At 39.5% G+C, this 25,425-nt stretch overlaps 1 protein-coding gene across 1 annotated transcript in view; it reads right to left on the bottom strand.

The window, feature by feature from the left end:
* The window catches only part of TUBE1 (tubulin epsilon 1), a 623,636-nt gene that overhangs the window by 117,977 nt on the left and 480,234 nt on the right, over positions 1-25,425 (bottom strand). The window contains exon 10 of the mRNA XM_044061905.1: positions 8,820-8,960. Coding sequence (XP_043917840.1) covers positions 8,820-8,960 — 141 coding nt within the window. The remainder of the gene's footprint in view (positions 1-8,819; positions 8,961-25,425) is intronic.

Genomic DNA, 25,425 nt, shown 5'->3' with positions numbered 1-25,425 from the left:
TCACTGAATTCCACAAATGACTTGGCCATCCTGCTGTAAGGGTTGTCTCAAATAAATAACTGGTGTCAAAGTCATGGCCTGGAGCTAAATGCCAAAAAAATAATTATTGTGCCCTTTGGGAAGTCATCTACCCCAGGGGACTGCCACATTGACAATATGTCCCAAACAGTTGGCTCAGTTGTTTGGGATTTGGGAACGTATACGAACAGTGACATAATTTTTGATCAACATGTGCCCATTGTTGCAAGAACATCCCTCTATATTGCATACCTTATAAACAAAGGGATTGTGTCTAGATTTAGGGATGTCATTATTCCCCTTTACTCAGTCCTCATTAGGACACTCATTGAATATAATACCCCCTTTGGCATACATCTATCCAGACACGTGCAACAACTGGAACGTCCACAATGATACCTTACTAAAATGATACAAAGCCAAAACACCTGCATTGTCTGACTCAAACCCCTATCACTATACTCAGTATCCTACTGACTACGAGTTGAAATTTGTCTGACATATAAGGCATCCTCTGCCCCATTAACGAAAGATTTACTGCACATCAGTAAGTCCATTGGCATCAGAAATTCTCTGTCCAAGAATCTAAACCTCTTCTGCAACATCAACAGAATGGCTTGGAGGGACAGGTATATGTCACAAAAAATACAGCTGCTATGAAACAGGCTCCCCATCCACATTAAACAAAGTTCATTCCTGTCAATTTTCAAGCACAACTTATATCTGTGAATGTGAAACAGAAGATTTACCTCAGTACTGCCCTCTGTACTACTAATGGATAGAGAGAGCTCTTAAATGTTTTACCCCAAGCATGGGTTCCCCCTCAGCTTATCTATGGTATGATCCCAGCCATTCTCATTAGGGGTTAATATTTAATTGTCAACCATGGGGTGGGTAAGGCCAATATATAACCAAATGGGGACAGGTTATTTCAAGCACAAAAAGGGAAGTTGTCTATGGTCAAAATGGTCCGCAAGGGCAGTTAGCCTAGTACCTATGAACCTATGAAGTCTAATTATGAAGTTACTGGAAATAAGAGCACTAAGTTATTCAGGCAGAATAAAAATCCTCTCTTTATATTCTGCCTTATATGGTGATCTCTGCCTGCCCTTCCAGGCTATAAAAACCCAGCCTCTCTCGCACCTTCACAAAATCAGTGGCATCACTAATACCTGCACAAAAAAGCTTGATAATCATCGGTACACAAATAGGTCCTGCTGCTGTGACAGATATATAAATGAAAATCATTCTCTAGATATGGAACAGGCTCCACTTACATATCAAATAAAACAATACCTTAGCTACTTTTAAAGCTAAACTGGATAAATGGATGGGTAACTGCAAATTCACCCCAGGGTTTGTGTAGCATATCTCTTTGATCAGGGTATTTAATGCATTACAACCCTGTTCGGCTATTTTGGCTAGACTTCAACAGTCCTCAAGAATGTGTGCATAGCATTTACTTGTAGACCTATAAAACAGCTGCAAGCAGAGTTATACATCTTCATCCACACTATCCCACAACTGCCACCAGGAAACAAATGAACAAAGAGGAAAATAGGAGTAACACCGGTGACCAGAACCTGATAAGTCTATACTACAAGGGAATGAATGAACTGTATAACAAAAGTAAAACACTCTATCCTAAAAGCAGCAAATGTGGCAAAAGGAACTCAATACTTGGAGAATGATCTTAAAACAAATTACAAAATCTTAAACCAAAATCCTCAGTCTTAAACCAAAATCCTCACTCTGCCTTGCAGTAAACAGTTGCAGGTACTTTAAATGCTACCTCCACTGAGTTATAAGGAGGAGCATGTTCATTTATTAACCAGATAGGTGAACTGATCTAATGAACTTGTATAGCATCGTGAATTGAACAAATATGCATAAACACAGCTAAAAAAAGCATCAAGCTACAACTAAATAAATACACAGCATGTACTATATTACCATTAAATAATGAACAAAATTCACAGAAGATGCATATAGACTATGTGGTTACAGAAGTGCCTACAAACTGAATACATTTCACCCCTAACAGCCAGTACACTACATCACACCTGACAGTGCATGCAGTTGCATCTTACCATTTTAAGGAAACTAACTTAAGCAAATTTCTTTCTATGCTGCTTTAACTACTAGCATGAAGAAGCAGAAGTAGCAAATCATTACCCACTGACATCTTCTTGATTGGTCAGGAGAGGGTAAAACTGATGACACACAAAACTTTAATCTTCAAGTTTCAAAGTGAGCACCGGGGGGGAATGATCCATAAGTACATCAAGAGTAGCAAGCGACTGACTAAGAGACATATCAAAAACAATGTATGTATGCACGTATACTTCCAGTAACCGCTGTGCTCTCTAACTAGAAGGTACAGTGTCATAACAAGCCTTTGAATATGTCATATGCCCATGTCCAGGAATAAATCCTTAAACATAAAACTAAGAATTTTATCACAGGAAGCCGGTCATTGTCATTTACAACCAGTAAATGAGAGTAAACCTCTTTCCTAGCTGCCCCATAATCGGTACTGGAATTTATTTGAAACTGGCTAGCTACAGCAGTAAAGCCATTATCCGAGATTCTTGCAGGTGCAAGATCACCTTCTCTGGTATCTTCTCTAGCAAAATGGCTGCTTCAAGATTCACTGAAACTATGCACTGCATGTCTGATACGTGGCCTGCTTACTGGCCAGACTCTAATGTAACGGTGGAAAGATACGGCTAATTACAGATTATTACAAGTCCTTGCTTATACCAAATGCTATGGCATGGAGTACTGCCAGAATTTCAAGCATTCACTGAAATATTTTGAGATTTTCAACAAGCCTCTCCATTAGGAAGAAAGGGACACAAAGGCATTTTAGCCATATGGAAGGGAACAGCTAACTTCTATTTACAAAGTTAACACATCACGTATGAAAACTGTTCTATATTGTTTTTTTTTTATTTTTTAAAAATGCCCCTTCTAGGTGTGGAAAAACCCAAGCAAACTATGACCTACTTACAGAAATGTATAGGGAAGTAAAGAAGGAAAGGAAAAAAAAAATCCTCTCAGAGCAGAGTCCCTTTCTTGAGAGAGGATATCTCCACTTTTACAAAAAAAATTGCATGGTTCCCTCTCTACCTCTGACAAGTGCAGGGACACTTAACATAGCAGGCAAAACCAGTATGGCATGAAGTGGATAAATACTGCATCTTGGAGAAAGAGGTCTTGAAAGGCCCACAACATTAGGAGACCACCCTCATCACCAATATATTCGTTTGAGGTTGGGCTCCATGTTTCTTGGACCATCTTGTCTACAGAGTGTTTTAACAGTCACCACCTGTCAAACTGCTGTTGAGACTTTTGGAATTTTGAAACCAAAGAAAATCAATGCCAAACGAGTGTCCAGAAATGGTCCAAGAATTCATATATTAAAACTACCTGAAAAAATAAAATGAGCGCTTTCATCTTATACAACAGATTTTATCAGAATAATTATTTTTTCATGTTGTTTTATTATATTCTTGGACAATTTCTGGATCCTCGTTCGGCATTGATTTTCTTTGGTTTCAAGTTTATCTGGTTGACGCCATTTTGTGGCTTTTGGAACTTTATTTGTCGAATGTTCTTGGCTCCTTTTTGGCTCTTCTGATAACCTTTGAGGAGCTGATTATTTAACTCCAGCAAGCTGTTAGCATCTTGCCTTCTTGCTCATATTGCTGCATGTGATCCTTTACTTTTTGATCAAAGAGGCCTGTTCCATTAAAAAAAAAAAAAAAAAAAGAGGTGTTTGCAAAGGCCCCCTTGAACTGTTTCACAAAGCCAGTTAATTATAGCCAGCCCTCATGCTTCATAATATTGTCTGAACCTGCAAAATGAGCTACTCCAGCTGTAGCCCTATGAAGAAGATACAGGGACAGTGGTATTACAGAATTTGTGGTTGCCACTTGGGTCTATATTTGTGTTTATCTCTGGGAGGGAGGGCAGGTGTATTAGAGTTTCTAGTGTCTTGTCTGCCAGTTCTCTCTGAAAACAAGTCATATTTGCCATGTAGTTCATTGGCCCTAATGGAAAATGTACTTGACACACAAACATAGTTTCCCATCATTCTCTAATTCTTATGTGGAGGACGGATTAGTTGGGCATCCTCAACAGCTTCTCATCTGGTGGCAGATGACACAAAAAACAGAGTCCATAAACAGCTCCTTACTCCAGAGTGGCCCATTTTTTGAGAATCACAGCACTCTATCGGAGCTTTTACTTATGGATTCAACAACATCCAGTTTCCTCCATGCTTTACTGCAGACCATATCAATTAATTTTCTAGGAGGAAAAACCTCTCAGGCCCACTGTGGGAGATGACTTATAGGCTTATTTTAGCCTGGATTTGTTCTTCTATGGAGGTGGGATCAATAGACCACTACCCTCTCTGCTGCTTCATGTCTAAAATTCCCCACATTTGGGGTTATCTGGGTGAACCTGCCCTTTTGTCAAGATCCATGTCTGGGGTACCAGTCCCTCAGGGAAATCTATGTGTTTCTCCTTACATGTGCCCTTCTTTGTAATGCTCTGGGAGTGGTGTTATCTGAGATTTCTTAGGAACAGCCTAACCCAGTCTGCAAATACCCTGAGTACCTTTTTGGTCCCTCATCCTGAAAGAGCAAGTCAGTTAATTGACCACCAAAGTCCCAAATCAGAGGTGTACAAGAGTGGGACCAATGGAGGAAGTGCCTGTTTTAGCTGACAGATTCTCAATGATCTCGTCACCAAAGGCCCCAGTGAGGTGCTCTAAGCCAAAATTGCTGACTCTTTCTTCATCTGTGTTGATATCTGTGTTGACACCATGGTAAAGAGCAGGGGGATTATATACTTCATAACCAACTGTCAATGCCAACAACCCTGATAAAGAGGCTACTGGGATTGGTACTGACACACAAGGGTAAAATCCAGAATGTAGCAACACCAAAAATGGCCCTGTAATCATCACGGCCTATGATTGCACCAATGCATAAGTGCCAATCCTATCTGACCTTGTTGAGGTTGGTGTCAATACCATTGATGCTTACACCTCCAACTGTGCTGCAAACACTGGCACAGATGAAGGAATATCGAAGGGTGCAGAGGAAAATCATCATTTTTTTTCTCACCAGTTCCAAAACTCCAGCCATCAAAACTGGGCACCCGGTAACAATAAAAACTGGGGGGACATGGGCTTCTTCTCATGCTTTCCTGGAAACATAGGGGAACAAGAGTACACCAAACTGAAGTTGAGTTTTAACAAAGGCTGTCATCTTCTTGTCCCAGTCAAGTTGAGTTGGCTTCCAGACACCTGGAGGAGAGGATGGATGCAACTGAAGGTGGTCATGACAGCTCCTGCTGCTTTGATGAGGTTTCCCCTCTCTTCTCTGGATGGAGTCCGTTGGTGCTGAACTGTCTTGCCTGAAAGGAGAAGCAGGCTGGGAAAGAGTGGTCATGGTGGCCCAAAGGTCCTGGTTATGCAGACAGGTATACAATTCTAGAAGGGACAGCTCCTACAAAACTGGCTCTTCCATAGCCTCAGTATGTCTTTTTTTGTTTCCTCTTTTCTATTTTCTCAGATTCATCTTTTTTCTTTAACAGGGTCACTTTTTAGCAACCCTTTTAGTACAAACTTATTTCTTTGATCTAGTAGGATCCTAGCACTAAAATACTTGCAGAATGCACACTTTGGAGCAAGATATCTGACCCCAAGACACATGATGCAGAGTGTTATGTGGGTTTTAGGGTAAAATCTTATGGCCACACTGGGGGCATTTTTTTAAGCCAGAGGTCTTGTCTCCAATAACCTTGTTTGAAGAACAAGTCACAATTACTAAAAACAACTTGTCACAACTCTAAGGAGATCATATACATATATATCAATAAAAGAAAAATAAAGCATCTCTCTGTCTTTTTTTTTTTTTTTTTAAGACAGGGAAAGGAGGGAGGAATGGTGTAATAGTGTGGCATGAAACTAAAAAGAATAAGATGAACAGGAAATTTTATAAAAAATTTTCAATTATAATAGCAAAAGTATTTTAGAAGGCTTTCAGAATTTTAAATTACGCATCTGACAGAAAAACATGTTCAAACTACCTACAGATCATGCTGACACACTAATGGCGGCAGTGAGCTCTGAAGTGGCTAGCTAGGGCAGAAGTATTATGGCTAATGAAGGAGCTTGAGCTAGTTGTTTTCAAGAAAGGGCTGCTTTCAGTGAACAGTTCATTCACTTACAGTATACAGGCAGGACCAACTTAAATCTGTCAGTTCAGCTGGGGCAAAGGAAAGGAAGACGCTACTTCCTAAGGTCAAGGAGTTCTTTTCAAAATGGTACTACACCAAATGGTCTCCATATGTAGAATGGCGACAAATCAATGTGTGGAATATGACATATTACTCAGAGCTGGAGTAAATCATCACAAAGTGTAAACATTGCTGGGTGCACTGCTTTTCGATATACAAAGAGGCATATGTAATAGGGAACCAAACCAAACATACACAGGGTCTAAGAATGGTTCAGTTCTATGGGATAAAATCTTAAGAATCCAGAATCTTATGAGTCTGCAGAATAAATGGAAGTGATACCAATTTAAAAAAATGTGGATGGAAGCAATGATTACAAAGAAGTATACTTAACAAACCTAAACTATCACAGGAATAAAGGACTTTGCCAGATGCTAACTGGGGGAAAAAACAAACAAACAAAAAAATCAAACAAGAATACTTATAGCAAACAATAATATGAGTCAAGAACCCTGACAGCAAAAATTGAAAGTAGCAGTCACAAAAGGAAATATTGTCAGCCTAGCTATCTGGAATTTTGTAAATAATTATATGTCATTTGTGAATATTAATATGATTTATATAGAAGTGTGACAGAGGGAGATACTGGCAACACAGCTGTCTGGAATTTTGAAAATGATTATAAGTCAGTTGTAAATGCCAACATGATTCATATGCTTGTGTTACAAATGTATTAGAATTGTATGTTATGTGTAAATCAAACTGCTGGTACAGGGAGTGTTTGTGAAAAGGGGTTTGTACAATACTGAGCTTAAAGATGTACCCATAGTGTACACTATAGGAAAAGAACAGAAATGTATATAAACTATTTTAACTGTGTAAATGTATATGTTTTAAAAGTGGGAACTGGCACATAGAAGGTTAGCTTGCAAAACTTCAGAAAAATAGTTGAAATTAAATTATTTTATAACTGTGCCATAAAAGAGACGCTATCTTTCAGTTTCAGTGCAAGAGGGGACAATGTCCAGAACTAGAAGTTTTTTGTAATGTCTTTAGATGTGGAGAAATGTAAATTATTTTACGCCTTCCACCATTTGCCTTAGATCTAAGAGAAGTCCTCGTTTATGTATTTTCACAGAGAGATGCTAAATGCTACCAGCTGCAGTGGGGGTTTCCACCTGGGATAGTCAGATGACAAGAAGTGATGTCATGCTGCAAGTATCCCAGAAGCAGTTTTTGAGCTATTAATTTAAGAACTCTCCGAGAGAGGCAGAGCATTTTGTACGTTGACCTGACAGCATCAGCTGGGAGACTCACTCACCACATCTGTCTTGCCTGGCTCTGTAAAGAAGTTAAAAAGGGTACAGTAATTTCTTTTAGATACAGTCAGAAATATAGTCAAGCTTAATTTAGATGTTTTTCTTTATTTGAGACTGTCCTGCAATGTTGTTTTAAGTCTTTTCTGTGATTTTGAACTCTGAAGTAACTGTGATTGTTTACGGAGTATTTTCGTGTTCTTTTATTTATTATTATTATTAAATATATTTAAACCTTTAATTGTGGCTGATCTCTGTAGAGACGCATTTATGTTCTGAGAATACTTGCATATTTACTTGGTGCTGCTGTGTGGGCTATTTCTAATAGCTTTGCTCTTGGTCATAATACCATTTCGTTTAACAGTAGCATTACACAGTAAGATTGGACACCCTTTGTTAACAGTCTTAAAGTTGCTGATAAGGAGTAGCTGTGGCAGTCCAAACTACCTTGTAGTCTGGGCAAAAGAGGGCATAGATATTAAACCTGTGCCAGCCTTTCCCAGGGGTAGGTGTGTGTGTGTGTGTGTGTGTGTGTGTGTGTGTGTGTGTGTGTGTGTGTGTGTAAATCAAATCTCAAGTGTGTTTATCAGCTTCTTGGGGAGGGACGCAGAGCACTGGTTGGACAGAGAGGGTGCTGGAGGTCTTGGCTTGGCCACTCGGCTGAGATCTCAACTCTACAGCTGTGCCAGTGGGAAGTCTTAGTGGGGATCTGCAGAAAGAGGGACAAACCAGCCCCAGACTGACTGTAGTCGCTGTGTGCTCTTAAGGGAAATTGCACTTTACTGTCTGTGTACTTATCATCCTTCCAGTATGTACATCCCCCACTGCTGCCACTGGTGAGGACTGAGGCTCCTGGATTACTTGGCCAGTGCTGGGGCATTACAGTACCATGTACCTTTTATGTTAAGAAAATAAATGATACCACTCTTTGTATATAGACAAATCACTGTGCTGACCTGCAGTGTTCAAAAGGTCTACATGCAAGTGTCGGAAGTGCAAAGGTTATCAGAGGGATTAAGGCACACATCTGGATATATACCATACGTAGAGACATAACATTAGTTTGTTCTCAAAAACTCTTCATCCACCATATTCTCTGCAAACAAAGATCACAGATTAAGTGGCCCTTTAATTACAGCTCTGTACAGTTAAGTGTAGAGTACTACGTTCAGACAACACTAACTCATTTCTACCACAATCTTCTGTAAGAATAACAATTGCAATACAGACCTTTCAATGTTTCTTCTTAAATCTGATACTTGGACATTTCCTCGAACCATTAGTGCACAAGCAAGGTACAAGCTGCGTTTTGGGTCAGCACGAATTAACTGATGATCTTTACTAAAAGCGTCAGAGAACATCTGATCCAATCTGATTTAGAAGACACAAAAATAGCAAATTCAAAGACAGGTGCACAGAAAAAGAAGTGTTCAACACATACATCACAAAGCAGCCTACCCATTTTCTCTAGAAGCATTGCATTCTTTGGTAGCCAGGTCTCTACTACTCTCCCAGCCTTAGCAAATTTACATTTATAACACCATTTGTGTGTGTTAATACCTGCCAATCACACATCATGTTGTTTTGGTCATTCATACTGCTTGCTTTGTTTGATTGTTAGTTTGTTTACTGGGTGACTGAAGTGATCCATAATATGCTTTGTCAACCATAATCTAACAAAACAGGAAGGGAGATACACCATAACAAATGATAAAGGAATTATTCAGCCATCATTTCAAAGGTAATAAATTATATCATGTGAAGAGCATGAAGTAAAGCAAACAGCAAAGTTTAAAAGTTGGCTTAAACTGGCATTTCAATTTTTTTCTCATGAATAGAGTTTAAACTTTTCTAACATACAAATATTACTACATTAATTAAGATTAATATCCAAAAAGATGTAAAAGAAGATGGAGACTGACCAATTACCCAAAGCAATTACTTTTTTTTAAAGAAATTCACATAGATTCTACTGGTTTTAGTGGAAGAGCTCACCCAGTCTCTGCCACAACTTCTGTGAGGGAAAGATTAGCTTGTTTTTGCTTTCTTGTATTTTGTACTGTTTCACTGCCTTTTTCCATGTTGTGTATTATGATTTATTTATTTACTTTGTGTTTTACTTGTATTCTGCTTTTAATTGCATATTTAAACAAGGAAAGAGTCCACAGCTGTGCCTCTTGCAAGCCACACACACACATAGAAATTAAGATTTTTCTCACCGGCTCACCCAGCCTGTGTTGTGTTTTTAAACTTGACAGCCTTTGTAGTTGCCTGCCATTTATGTTAATTTGACCATATATCTCCTTCCCTCTCCTCTTTCACTGACTATTGTGAGTTAAACACAAAATTATTATTTTGTGAAAGCACACCCCTTCGACTATTTAAATGTATTGGCCATCCAACTGTATTCCATAGAGCCAGAATACAAAGTGCCCACCCCCTTCCAATCTATCTTGCTGTTTTAAAATTAGTGGCTCTACACTTGGCTAGCTAAAGTTACCTTCTCTTTTATATCTAACCGCTTTTACTGCGCACTGTAGCTCTTTGGACATTACCCCATTTTTTTAATCTTACCTTTAAATTCTGTAACATCTAGTCCAGGACCACCAATTAATGGAGAGCCTACATTCCGCCTGTCAGTATTCATCTTGGGATTAGATGTTTAGGAGAGTAGTAGGCTAACTGTCCTGAAGGGCCATTTTAAGCCTAGCCAATAAGCCACAGTTGGAACCAAACCCTGTACCTTGTGTTTATGAGGTGAAGAACTTGACTACCATACCAAACTCACCCCGTGCTTTTGTTTTGTTTCTGGTGAGAGAAGGAGCAGAGTACATTGATTCTTGACTGTTTCTGATTGGGCAGTGAGTATCTGTGTTTGACCTTCCTAACTGGTCTGGTTGCTATTCAAGGCATCTACCAGGAAAAGGCTACATAAAGCCTACAGACCCTTGCATCACCTGGGACAAGACTGTGGATCACCAAACAGCCTGTGGCCTGCTTCTTATCTTGGGATTGGTGCTACTGCTTTGCTTCTGGTGAGAGAAGAAACAAAACAGCAATGCATTCCAGCAGTGTGAAGCCATGGTGAGACCGGCACTAGTAGTAGCCACGCAGCAGCCATTCAGGAGACTCTCCTCTTTCCATCATTCTTGACAGCCAATTCTTTCTTTTCAGTAAGTATTGCTTTATTTGCCTCTAACTTCAGAATATCTGCCAAAATACTTCAGCCATAATTCATGAGAGTCTACTTATTAGTTTACTCTCAAGTGTTTGGCAGTGCCCTGTATGGACATAGACACCCTGAGTTGACACTTTTCCAGTAATGGCACCACTGAAATTTCTCCAATTCCTAGTTGCACAAAGGGTAACTAGTTTGCAGTGACAAGCACTGCCACCAAATGTGCAAATCAAATACTACTGACAATACTTTATATTCTCACTCCAACTAATCAATAAAAAAGGGTCTGTTGCCATGGATATGAACTTTCTCACCATATCCATTACCAGCTTGGTAGATATGGGCATCCTGAGGCAATGCAGAAATTCTATCATGTTTACTCACAACCATTTTCTCAAATGGATATGTGAGCGATGTATTTACATAATATCATTGGAGGCAAAGCTCTCGCGTCTATATCATGTTATCAAAAGTTTACTTAATCGAATCAATAAAGGTCAAACTTTATTGATCGATTAAGTAAAACATCGAATAACGTAAAAAAAAAAAAATTAAAATAAATAAATAAATAAATGGTGTAGGCAGGGGGACATGCCCCCCTGCACCCCCCAAATCCCCCTACTTAAATATACCAAATCCGAGACCGCACTACATTGAGGTAAATGGAAATCTCCCCTTATGGAGATTTCCGTTTACTTGCATGATGTTCTTCACTTTCGATACTGTCGTGCCGATAATATCAGACTCGATATTGTCAGCTTATGACAACATGAAGTAGACCCAAACTCTCGCATAAAAACACTCCTGATGCCAATAAGGTTGTCAGTAGTACAGACGCTGCATCTATCACACACAATTCAAAGCAAACACCCATATCCACATAAGCAGAGGCAGTTAAATGTAACTTTCCTAAACCCCAAAACCTCCTACATGAAGTATACATAACAAATACCCTCAGCAGCCTGGAATACACTGTTTCAAAACAATACCCACATCAACACAGACACATCTCATGGAGCCTCTACTTCCAAGCCCATAAGGCAAAGCACCACACAATCCAACATTTGGGTCATTGGAGACTCCATTGTGAGATGCAGTGATGTTCCTCTCACCAGGATAAGTAAGGAGAAAGTCACGGTCAGTTGCTTATCAGATACCAGGATCCATCACATCACGCACACACTCAGGTCATTGGACCACAAGTATCATTGTAACGCAGTCATAGTCTATGTGGGTGTAAATTACCCAAGATGTACCTCCCTAAATTATATGAAGGGAGACACTATGGAGCTCTGAAAATGCGTGTCCCAGGCTGGTATGAACCTAGCATTGAGCAGCCTTTTACCTTCTCCTAGGATGATGCCACAGTATGAACAAAACATGACTGACTTTAATAGTTAGCTTAGTTTTTGTTGTCATTCAAAGGGGGTGTAATATATGTCAGCATGGAAGGAGATGGCCAACAGGCCACATTGCTTTGCCAGGGATGGTCTGCACCACTCCCCTCTAGGTTTTTGAATATTAGCTAAAACACAGTGCCTTTTTAGGCAATGCCAAAGTAATAGTACTTCCGACATAAGAAATCAAAACCAAGAAAATATAAAGGTGTTAATGCTCAATTCTAGGAGTCTAAACAAAAAACTGAACTGCCTAGAAGGTCTCTTCACCCCAGAGAATGCTGATGTCTGTGTGGTTGCTGACACACTGTTTAAAGCCATAGAGAGCACAACAACAGTGCCAGGTTATAATGCCTTCCACACATTTAGACCATCTACTATACAGACAGGTCCTAAAGGTGGAGGTGTCTTGATTTACATCAAAAATAAATATATCTCATTGCTGTTCAAACAGGACAATGCCCTTAGGCTTCTCCAAGTTGAAATCACCATAAGCAAAATCCAATACCATTTCTTTGCAAGCTATAAGTTCCCCTCTATGACCCAAGAAACCCATACCATGTATTTAAACTTATTGGAAACACTCACCAATCAACCCAATACCATATTAATAGTGGGGTAATTAAAGTTGCCCATGAACTAGGAATGATATACAACACCAAATGTACAGGCACAGATATTTCTGGATTTTATAAATACACACTCTCTGGACCAGACTGTCAAGTACACAGACCAGGGGTGCAACCATATTGGATCTGGTCCTCACTAATATGAAAGAGTGCTGCACACTTCCTAGTGTAATGTCTTCTCTTGTACGGTCATTCAACAAAATAGTCTCCTTTGAAGTAAAAATAAAAACTGGAATCCCAGCTAACCCTGGAATATTCAGGAACTATTCTAAGGCAAACTTCCTACTATTAAGTGATAACATGGCAAAATTTCAAGCCTCCATAAATCCTGAGAACACTGCTGCTTACGTGGAACTGTTCACAGAAACCCTACACAAGCATGTTAATAGCTGCACAGAGGCAGCTGTACCCATCAGCAAGAAGTAGAGAACCAAATAAAAAAACAAGCCACCCTGGTGGAATCCACATCAATACGGTGTTTAACAAAAGGAAGAAAATCATGGCAAAAATTAGGAGATGCAGTACACAAGACAAAAGCACTCTCATCACACTAAACAAAAATCTCAGAGAACAAATAAAATCTACCAAAGCCAAATTTGGGGTAAATTTGCCTCCTAGGCCAAGGACAACCACAAGACATTCTTTAACTATGTCTGCAACCTCAAAGGCAATACACAATTGTGTGCTGAGCTCATTGTTAATGGAGTCTCCTATACGGAGCTAGAAGATATACGAAAGCTACTGGCTAATAAAATTCAGCTCTAACTTTACCCCCCCCCCCTCAACTTTCCCTAAGGAAATACAATCAAATACAACTCCCCCTGCTATCTCTAGAGAACAGGTTCTTAATGCTCTAAGGCCAAGAACACTGCATCAATGGGCCCAGACAATATCCCAGAATGCCTTCTAAATAGCATGAAAGATAACCTATCATGCCCTCTGGAAATGCTATTTAATTGTAGTCCCCCAATAGGCTTCATGCCTCATGAATGGAGAACAGCAACAGTCATCCCTCTGCACAAAGGTGGGCCGTATACAGACCCTGGAAACTAAGTCTCACTAGTCTCATATGCAAAGCCATGGAAATGATCAGTAATGACATAGAAAATCTCCAGACATTGGACCCAACCTAATTTGGTTTAATCAAGGGCAGGTCATGCCTACTCAACCTGGTGGACTTCTTTGAGATGGTCACCAAAGCAATGGATGAGGGCAAAATGGTTCACACTGCCTACCTTGACCTGGGCAAGGCATTTGAGACGATACCCTACTCGGGCACTGCTGACAAACTTAAGAGGTTAGGTACAAATCCTTATGTCACTCAGTGTATACCCAGATGGCTCACAGACAGGACCCAGGAAATTAGAATTGGAGAGTTTACCTGTACAGAGAGACCGGTCAGAAGCGGAATCTCTCAGTGATCGGTCCCTGGACCGGTCTTTTTTGGCATTTAATTCTCTAAAGTCAAGGCCAATGGCCGTGGCCTCTGGCTGACTAAATTTGCAGATTATTGTAAATTAGGAGCAGTCAATGAATCCCCCACCAACACAAATGTTCTCCAGGAAGGGCTTACACAAACAACTAGTGTCAGAGCCATGAACTAATAGTAAATTCCAAGAAATGCATAACAGTATCTTTCTGGAAGTCATCCATCTCCTGTAATTATCATATTGACAACACACCCCTAAGAATTATCCCAGTAGTCGGGGACTTGGGGACACACACAGACAGTAACCTAGCCCTTGACCATCACATGTCTACAACTGCAGTGAGGAAATCATTCTATGTTGTGCAACTTATAAACAGAGGTATGGCATCTAGGTCCAAGGAAGTCATTATTCCACTGTATTCGGCATTCAGACCTATAATTGAGTACAGTGCCCCCCTTTGGTATGTACCTAACCAGGCATATACAACAATCGGAATGTCCACATAGGTTTCTCACTAAAAGAGTGCAGGGTGCAAGTAAAATGTCCTCTGCAGACCACCTCAAGGCCTTATCCCTGTATTCTGTCTCCTATAGGTTAAGGGGAGATGGCATTATCAGAACCAACTCTGATGGACCTCCTGCATATATGCAAAATATTCAGCACCACAATTACCCATTCTAAAGACTTGCATCTTGCCTGTCATATAAATAGGACCTGCTGGAGAGACAGGTATGCATCCCAGAGACTATCCCTTCCCATCCATGTGAAGCAGAGTTCCTCCCTAACCTAATTCAAATGGAATGTGGAAAATTGGATGGGGAACAGAAAATTCATCCCTGGGTTGGCACCTATGTCTCTAATGGCCCTTCCTGTAAACGTTTCCTCTCCAAAGCTCCTACTTACATTTATCATGGGTACCAGAACTTGTCAGAGATTTTGGATGGATGGCTAGGCTTAAAAAGGCCCTTGTGGTCATTAGCCTAGTAAACACCTCCAAACCTATGAACCTAAGTCATTATGTTTTAAATCATTCCTAAAATTCAGTGAAGAATTTATACCAAGTAGCTGGAAAAAACACAAATAACTTAAGGCTGATATCAGGTCTACACAAATTAAATGTCTCTAAAAATGCAATGTGGGCAAAAAGATTGCTCCTAAACTGATTACCTGTTAGCAACCAGAGGAGAAATGTCCTTATATGAAAGTTTGCTTCACTATTTTTTTTTTAACTTATTTATTTTCTTGTGCAAGTCAGGTCAGATTTGACGTTTGTAGCCACATGGCTCCAGTAAGCTTCTCTCTTCAACATAGCAAATTCATATGAATTCAGCTGGATTTAAACCTCACAGTCATGGTAAACAGCCCCTAGCAAACTGGTGAAGAGAGGTGCTACTGACGGAGAGTGAACCTGGGAGACAACACTGCTGCTTGCAGTGGAAGGGTTGGCAGGTTAACTCACTTACACTTTTTATGCATGCCCACAATGCATAGTAGGTTGGACTGCAATGAGCCCTAAGATGCAGATCCACACCTGTGCATGCAAGTCTGGTCCAGACACACACAAAGACAATGTTGATAGCACCCTCTTTATGACTCCACTAGGGATTCTACTAGGGAGACTGTCCAGACACACGTTTCCTTATCCTTCCCCACCATGAGAGATGGAGCAGGCTAAGTCTTGGCATTTCTCTCTTACATCATGCCAGCTCCAGCAGGCACCAGAGCACTAATCAAACTCACAAGTGGGTTACAGTCAGAGATGTATCCTGCTATGGTGATAGAGTGCTTAGGTAGACCAGCACATTCATTAATAGGGAACTGCTGAATTTTCTTTTTATAGATATCTCAATATTATGCAAACTCTAGTGTATTTGCTTTTAAAAGTTGTGGTGGGAAGTTCTCACACAACATTTTGTATTAGTTAATCAAATAACAAATGAATTGCTAATTCTGTGACATATAAAAACAGGCCGTCTACAAGTATCAAACCAGGAAGTAAGTTCCTCAATCAGAGAAAGAGATGGGTAAACAGGGGTTTTACCTAAAGATACAGGGCTTGTGCTGTTCAACAGCCCAGTCAGGGCTTCTTATGGATATGGACTGGGAACAACCTACATGAAAATTTTGTCCAAATGTTTCTGAAGACAAAGAGGAGGGCTGGCATGGTCTTACTGCACTGACTTCTGATGAAACAGCCTGATTGCTGGAAGGTCTGTATGAGGCAGGAGTTTATGCTAACACTAAGTTACTATTTTGTTTGTTCAAAGCCAAGTGAGATGCAATTTTTGTTGTTTTATGAGGATCTAAACAACCTAACTGCATTTTTATATAAACCTTTGTCTCCGGTGTATTTCAGATTTTATTTAGGGTTAATCAGAGTCTCTTTAATTGATGGCAGGTGTGTACCCAAGAAGACTGAATGCTGTAATTAAATGAAAAGGTGCTTTAACAAAGTATTAGTTTAAGGGTGTGCACACTTATGCAACCAGCTTTTTGTATGTTCTTTATTTTTTTTTTATTTTTCCCCCAACAGATTTGTTTTTCAATTGAACTGTACATGTTATAGGTCACATTAAAGGTGGGAAAAGTTTTGAAATGATTTATTGTGGTCTAATTTTTTTATATCACAAAAATCTGGCATTTTAACAGGGGTGTGTACACTTTTTATATCCACTGTATACAGTTTTAAGTCATTGACAAAGAGATGATGAGAAATCTTTACACTTTGTTGCTTTCTAGGAGCCAAATTATTGTCATGATGTAATCTGTTAAGCAGACATCTTAATGAGTTAAGAAGAAGCAAAAGAGCAGCGGTGACATACAGCCACCCTCGAATATCCCCCTTTGGATTTTTATCCCTGGAATAATAATGTGTCCTTTAACATGGCTTAATTGCAAAGTGGTTTGCCACTGTTTCATTGTTGCTGTGATGTATTTTATCAGTGTAGGGTGTATCTTATACATTTTTAAGCACTCTTTTATCCATGAATGTGGGATACTATCAAATGCTTTTTTTGTAGTCTATCCATGCCATACTTAGATTCTTCCTGTTTTTATAGTTCTCCACTATGACTAACAACAAATGATCCTTTGTTCCATATGACTATTTTATTACCCTTTTGTTCTATTGCCATAAATGAGTTTTCATCTAAATGACTATAAACTCTGTCAGTATCAATTCCAGTGTATAGTTTATATGTTGTCAGAAGGCAAATTATTGGTCTATAATTTTTAGGGTAGCTTGCAGAAGCACTATTTTTCCTGTTGAGAGCCAGGCTGATGTCTGTTTGAGGTGTGCATATAAACAGTTCTTACTCATGGCTAATGTGCTATGGATGAGAAAGAAAATTTTTGGAGTGAGTTAGATGAAGTGGTGATGACTGCACCCAAGGGTGAGAGACTGGTGATTGGAGCAGTTTTCAATGGGCATGTTGGTGAAGGGAACAGAGGGGATGAGGAAGTGATGGGTAGGTATGGTGTTAAGCAAAGGAATGCAGAAGGTCAGACGGTAGTGGATTTTGCGAAAAGGATGGACATGGCTGTGATGAATACGTATTTTAACAAGAGGGAGGAGCATAGGGTGACATACAAGAGTGGAGGAAGATGCACACAGGTGGATTATATCTTATGTAGAAGGGCCAATCTGCAGAAGATTGGAGACTGTAAAGTGGTGGCAGGGGAAAGTGTAGTTAGGCAGCATAGGATGGTGGTTTGTAGGATGACATTGGTGATCAAGAAGAGGAGTATGAGTGTGAGGGCAGCACCAAGGATCAAATGATGGAAATTGAAAAAGGGTAATTGTGAGGTGATGTTCAGTGAAGAGTTAAGACAGGCACTGGGTGGCAGTGAAGAGTTACCAAATAGCTGGGTAACTACAGCAGAGCTAGTAAGAGAGATGGCTAGAAAGGTGCTTGGTGTGACATCTGGAAAGAGGAAGGTGAACAAGGAAACCTGGTGGTGGAATGAAGAAGTATAGGAGAGTATACAGAGAAAGAGGTTGGTGAAGAAGAAGTGGGATTGTCAATGAGATGAAGAAAGTAGACAAGAGTATAAGGAGATGAGGTGCATGGCAAAGAGAGAGGTGGCGAAGGCTAAGGATAAGGCGTATGAAGAGTTGTATAAAAGGTTGGACACCACGGAGGGAGAAAAGGATCTGTACCGATTGGCTAGACAGAGGGACCGAGCTAGTAAAGATGAGCAGTAGGTAAGGGTGATAAAGGATAATGAGGGAAACGTACTCACAAGCAAGGAGAGTGTGTTGAGCAGATGGAAAGAGTACTTTGAGGGGTTGATGAATGAGAGGGAGAGAAGGTTGGATGATGTGCGGATAGGGAATCATGAAGTGCAGTGGATTAGCAAGGAGGAAGTAAGGATAGCTATGAAGAGGATGAAGAACGGAAAGGCTGTTGGTCCCGATGACATAGCTGTGGAAGCACGGAGGTGTTTAGGTGAAATGGCAGTGGAGTTTTTAACTAGACTGTTTAAAGAAATCTTGGAAAGTGAGAGGATGCCTGAGGAATGGAAAAAAAGTGTTTTGGTACCAATTTTTAAGAATAAGGGTGATGTGCACAGCTGTAGTAACTACAGAGGGATTAAACTGATCAGTCACAGCATGAAGTTATGGGAAAGAGTAGTGGAAGCTAGGTTAAGAAGGGAGGTGATGATTAGTGATCAGCAGTATGGTTTCATGCCAGGAAAGAGCACTACAGATGCGATGTTTACTCTGAGAGTGTTGATGGAGAAGTACAGAGAAGGTCAGAAGGAGTTGCATTGTGTCTTTGTGGATATAGAGAAAGCATATGACAGGGTGCCTAGAGAGGAGTTGTGGTATTGTATGAAGAAGTCGGGAGTGTCAGAGAAGTATGTAAGAGTGGTACAGGATATGTACGAGGGTAGTGTGACAGCGGTGAGGTCTGCGGTGGGAGTGACAGATGCGTTTAAGGTGGAGGTGGGATTACATCAAGGATCAGCTCTGAGCCCTTTCTTATTTGAAATGGTGATGGACAGGTTGACAGTCGAGATCAGACAGGAGTTCCCGTGGACTATGATGTTTGCAGATGACATTGTGATCTGTAGTGAGAGTAGGGAACACGTGGAGGAGATCCTGGAGAGGTGGAGATTTGCTCTACAGAGAAGAGGAATGAAGGTCAGCAGGACTAAGACATAATATGTGTGTGTGAATGAGAGGGAGGATAGAGGAATGGTGAGGATGCAGGGAGTAGAGGTGGTGAAGGTGAATGAGTTTAAGTACTTGGGATCAACAGTTCAGAGTAATGGTGAGTGTGGAAGAGAGGTGAAGAAGAGAGTACAGGCAGGATGGAGTGGGTGGAGAAGAGTGTCAGGAGTGATTTGTGACAGACGAGTACCAGTAAGAGTGAAAGGGAAGGTCTACAAGAGGGTAGTGAGACCAGCTATGTTATATGGGTTGGAGGCAGTGGCATTGACAAAAAGGCAGGAGTCAGAGCTTGACGTGGCAGAGTTGAAGATGTTAAGATTTGCATTGGGTGTGACGCGGATGGACAGGATTAGGAATAAGTATATTAGAGGGTCAGCCCAGGTTGGAAGGTTTGGAGACAAAGCCAGAGAGGCAAGATTACGTTGGTTTGGACATGTGCTGAGGAGGGATGCAGAGTATATTGGGAAAAAGATGCTAAGGATGAAGCTGCCAGGTAACAGGAAAAGAGGAAGGCCTAAGATAAGGTTTATGGATGTGGTGACAGAGGACATGCAGGTGGTTGGTGTGACAGAGCAAGATGCATAGGACAGGAAGAAATGGAAACAGTTGATCTGCTGTGGCAACCCCTAACGGGAGCAGCCAAAAGAAGAAGACTCATGGCTAAATCTTCGTGCAAAGATGTTAACACTTTGAGGCTTTTCTTAACTTTGTTTCAGTCTCTCTGGCCGTTACTTCATTCCATTTCATATCCTGTACATTTGAACTTCTAATTCTTTCTTTTACTACTTCTATCCATTTAGCATCTTTGTTATGTTCCACAGGCTCTTCATAAATACGTCCCCAAAATTCATCTATTTCTTCTTTTTTTGGTGGTCTTTCAATTCCTTTTGCCTCGTTTCCCAATTCCCTACAAAACTTTTTTGGGTCATCAATAACTTGCTTATTTTGCACTTTTCCTTTATAGTTATCTGTGTATTTTCTAAGTTGTTCTGCCTGTGCTGATATTTTAAGTTTATTATTTGCGATAGTGCATGATAAACCGTGATCTGTTATAATACTGCGCATTGTTTTTACCATATCTATCTTTGAGTATCCTTGTTGATCTGTTCCTTCTTCTATACTCTTTAACAGTGACACTTCTTGTCTTAATTGCTTTATACTTTTTTTCTATTTGATACTTCCATGATTGTATTCGATTTCTCCCCATCCTTTCCTTGCCACCCTGTGTTCTTGTGGTAGGACTTTATCTGTTATTAATTTGGCTGCACAGTAATGTATCCTATTTACTTCTGTTATATCGCATGAATCTCTACAGACAGTCTTAATTATGGTGTTCATTTGTTTTATCAAACTTCTACCTTTTTGGGTTTTATTGACCTTCTGCAGTCTATTTCTTTCACTGATCTTATTATGTCTATACATCTCTATTAAATCAAGTAACTATTCTCTTAGATTATTTTCTTCTAAACTAAGAGCACATTCTTTGTTTGCCATTTCCTGCAGGCATTCTATAGAAAGCTCCAGAGCTTCTTCCTGTGCCATGTTCTGTTCAGTTTCACCCTGTGTCATCGATTGCTCTTTCATATGGGAACTCACTGGCCTATCACTCCACGGCATTGACTGTGTCAGAGGTGCCACACTTTCCTGTTCTTTCCCTTGCTATATAGCTCCAACTGAACCTTTGTACTGGCTTCCTATGGGAGGCTCCAAAGTATCTTCATATGTCAATTGATTAGATGCTTCCTGCTCCACTGGTTTCTCCTTAATTTGGGTGCCCATTGCTCTATCCTGTTGTGTTGTTACTGAATTACATTTTCTGCACTAAATCCTCCACTTTGCAGGTAATCCATAACATCAGTTTCCATTTCTTTAACTTCTCAATTACTAATACTATTTTCTACTTTCCTCTTGGTTTTCTTTTTGTGTTGTAAAATTTTCCATATCCAGATGTTTTTGCCTGTACATCTCTTCAAATATCTTTGGTGCTGCTCTTTTTGTGTTGATTAGTTTTGCTTTCTCTTTTGCATAAATATTGCACCATATCAAATATCTCTCTTTCCCATGTCCATATTTCTTTTTTATACCCTTCACACATCTCTACATTTTGTTTTTTTAATTTTTGCACTTCTTCATCCGTTTCTTTTTCCAAATGGCACAATGTTTCTTGGTCTATATAGTGTTTTTCACGGATCTGTTGTATTAATGAACACAAATTTTTGTTTGAAGCTTCTGACAGCTTTTCTTGTGGAAGTATTTTTCTTTCCTCTAATTTCTCTCAATCTTTTTGTATATCTTCTGTCTGGAAATTCTGGGCTTCTTGCATAATAGTAACAGTACATAATTTCTTTCTTCTCCTCAGTAATCCACTCTGTCATCTGTATGGCTCTTTGCTGGCCTATCAGTTTTTGTGATTTTTGTGGAGTGCTACTTCCTTCTATAATGGGGGGCCATCCTCCCCTGGATCTGGCCTAGTTCCATTGTAGGAATATTTCCATTGTCTTGATTCTACACTGTCATTTTTTCCAGTCCTGGTACCAGTGTGCCTACCAGGATTGGGCACTTTTTTATCCTGGGACTTGTGCACCCAGCTATCTTCTTTATTTGTTAACCTACTTCCGTCCATGATATATGCTATATAAAATGCAATCTATATACCAGTGTCATTGTGGTCAGATTTTGTGAAAAACAGGGTCCAAATTGTGAAGGTACTCACCAAGACTTAAGGATGAATTCAATTCTAGCAATACGTCTCTCCTTTGCTGATTTTTATTATCTCTCCGTTCGGACCCCATGTAGCTGCTAATGTGTTGCTGAAGCATTTCTGATGCTGTTGCTAGTGTGCTGCTACCAAGCATTGTTTTTTTGACATTTTCCAGAGTGTTGTTTTTTATCTAAAATCATGGGAGGACTGCTGAAACTGCTTGTGGAATTCAAGATAGAGACTGACCAGATTAAAATCAAGTAAACACAATTAATTAAAAATAACTTTTTAATTGTAATGGGAATTTAAATCAACTAGTACCAAAGTGAACTTCAGTATAAAGCACTTCTTGATATTGAAAATATTTTTTAATAAAAAAAATGTATCATGGAAAGCTTTGTTTCAAAACATTGACAAAATCACACCCTGCATGATGAACCACATTAAAATGAACTACCAAAGGACTATCATTACTTCCATTCCTTATATTCATAAAATGTTTCTTTCTTGTACATAAAGCCCTTTCAGTCTCACAGAATAACTTACATGGACAGGGAGTCATTAAATGACAGCACTACTATAACTACAATTTCCTACCGTATCCATCCTCTTACCATTAATATAATTAAAATTAACAATTTTATATGAACAGGGGATGGTGTCCTTGTTTCTTACTACGTATAATCTGAGGAGGTATCACAAAGTAGCTAGACATTACTCAAAATTTTTGTCCCTCTCGTATATGAAATCAAGGACTTTTATACAATAATTTTCTTACTATTAAGTCCTTGGACAACACTTTCCAAGGTTTTATAACCGTGGCAAATATCTCTCATGACAAAACATTATATTTAAATACATACACCACCTGTACCTTTACATTCGTATTTCTAAAATGAAAATCTTTAACCTCATCAGAATGTTTAACAACTTTAAATAAATCCACCTATTGCAAAACCAAAGCTTGCCAACAGGGTGAGAAAACTCCAGCTTCATCATAACCTCTGGCAAGAGGCATACTGACTATGTATTCACCTCTTAGTGTCTACCATCATACTTTTGTGGGCCTCATATTTAACTATTGTTTTTGGATCTTGAAAACAAGCATCCTACATAGATGATCATCCTTTTCCATGTGCTAAGTTATTTTTGTATATTCCTAACAGAAATGTATCTCAAGTCTTTTAGATGGAAAGATACTCATGAATCCATCAACTACAACTGCCCTATTTCCACTAGAGTTGTTTCTATTTTACATATGTAGTTTTTACCAAACAACTTGGCTATACCTGAATGTTCTCAGCCAGTATTCCAATTCTTCTTTCTGAATATCAACTGGATTATTTTTATTTGGGCAATAAGTGTTGCTCAGGAATACATTCCTGTTCAGTACTGCAGCCGTAAGTCCATAATACTTTGTTTTACCAATATTACTATCAATGAATTCAGGCAAATATCTCTCTCTCTCTCTCTCTCTCTCTCTTGATTCAGACCAAACATTCGATGTGTATACATTCAAAAAATGGATATCTTTGGTGGGTGGGCAGGCAGGTTTTGTGAATGCAAAGGGCAAAATAAATTTATTTGATCACAGTGACTATATCATAAAGAAGAGGACAAGACTGTCTACCTGACAGCAACTAGATAAAGTATATTATCATGGCTATAATTTAATTTCCTTAGTAACAAAGTCAAACATCAGTGGTGTACACAGACAGAAAATAGCTATCTTTGTCATTCTGTGGTACAAAGGAATAGATCCAACCATGACTACGGTAACAGGAAAAAACAAATGAGAATAATACAGGAATGATGGATGTCTGCTAGTTTTACTTTCTCTCCCCCTTGCTCTTTTTCACAGTGATAGGGTGGGAACATGTCTGACATTATAACCTTTGGTGTCAGTTAGCAGATAAGGAGACATGGCAGCCAAGAGCTATAGCACACTGCAGGCAGCAATGGCAAAGTGCACACCCACCTGAAAGCATTCCCTAGCATATACAGTGAAGGATTTGGGTATTAATGAAAAAAGCCATGTGTGCAGCATTAACACTGCACCAAGAACTTTGATCTTCCCTCTGCCTTTCAGAGCCCATTCAGAAATAACTCATTATCCACTATAGGGGGGTAGATAGCCTCTAATCCAGGGAGGGTTAAACCACATTAGGTCATTCAGAAATCAAGGAGAAAACATTAATCATCTAATCCAGGGAGGGTTAAACCACATTGGGTCATTCAGAAATCAAGGAGAAAACATTAATCATCTAATCCAGGGAGGGTTAAACCACATTGGGTCATTCAGAAATCAAGGAGAAAACATTAATCATCAGCAGAACCTGTCGCTGAAAATATGTTTCTCTTTGGGGTGGGGAAGCAGACTGTGAAGGCAAATGACTTTAGATTTACTTATTACATACTTATTTGCCACATGTACATGTGTATGTATGATGGACTGCTTGTACAATAAAACATGCCTGTGCATGAATGCAGATGAAACAAGTATTTGTGATAGTTCTCTGAACACAATAAAAAATACCAATGTGATGGATTTTAGATTACTTCAGTACTGTAGTTTCACAGCATCCTTACTGCAGATGTTTTTAGATTCAGTTAATATCAAATGTGCATACATTCCTTTTATTAGAGGGGCAAATACATATAATTTTATTTGTTACACTAAATGAAATGGCCATTCTCCAGTTCTTTTCACCATAACCTATACTGCAAATGCAATTTTAAATACACATCCTTAGCTGCAAAGTTTTAGTGTAGCAAATAAACCTGCATATTATGAGAAGGTGGAAAGACTATAAAGTATACGAAGAAAATCCACAGACACGGAAAACATGGAAAGCTCAACACAGTGATCAGAGGTCAGTACTGAGCCCTGAAGTTTTGAGGCTGTGGTCATAACACTAAAGCAACTGTGATGCTACAGCCATAAGAACCAAAACCACTAAATGTTTGTGCTGAAAATGAAGTTTTAAGGATATGAAAATATTCAGGAAAAAAATACCAGGAACTGTGAACTGACTCTCAGTAGTTTTTATACTAACTCTGTACCTAAAAGTGCAAACTAAATAGAAGCTATGTACTTACCATAACTTTCCATGTTTGCAGTCCATCTCGCCTATATTCTTGCTGGATGGGTTTGGAGCAGATATTCGGCTCCGACTCAGCCGATACTAAAGCTCGAGAGGTTTTACTGGCTCGAAGCTATCCCCTATCCCCTATCCCATGGTGCCTCACGGTAATTCCCCAGATCTAGTTTGCAAGAAAGCAATAAATACCTATCAAGTAATAATAAGAAAGAAGCTGTATAAAT

Source organism: Protopterus annectens, chromosome 2.part0 (genome assembly GCF_019279795.1).
Source record: "Protopterus annectens isolate FY-2018-M chromosome 2.part0, PAN1.0, whole genome shotgun sequence".
In the NCBI taxonomy this organism is placed as follows: Eukaryota; Metazoa; Chordata; order Ceratodontiformes; family Protopteridae; genus Protopterus; species Protopterus annectens.
This window is presented reverse-complemented; position numbering and strand designations above follow the sequence as displayed.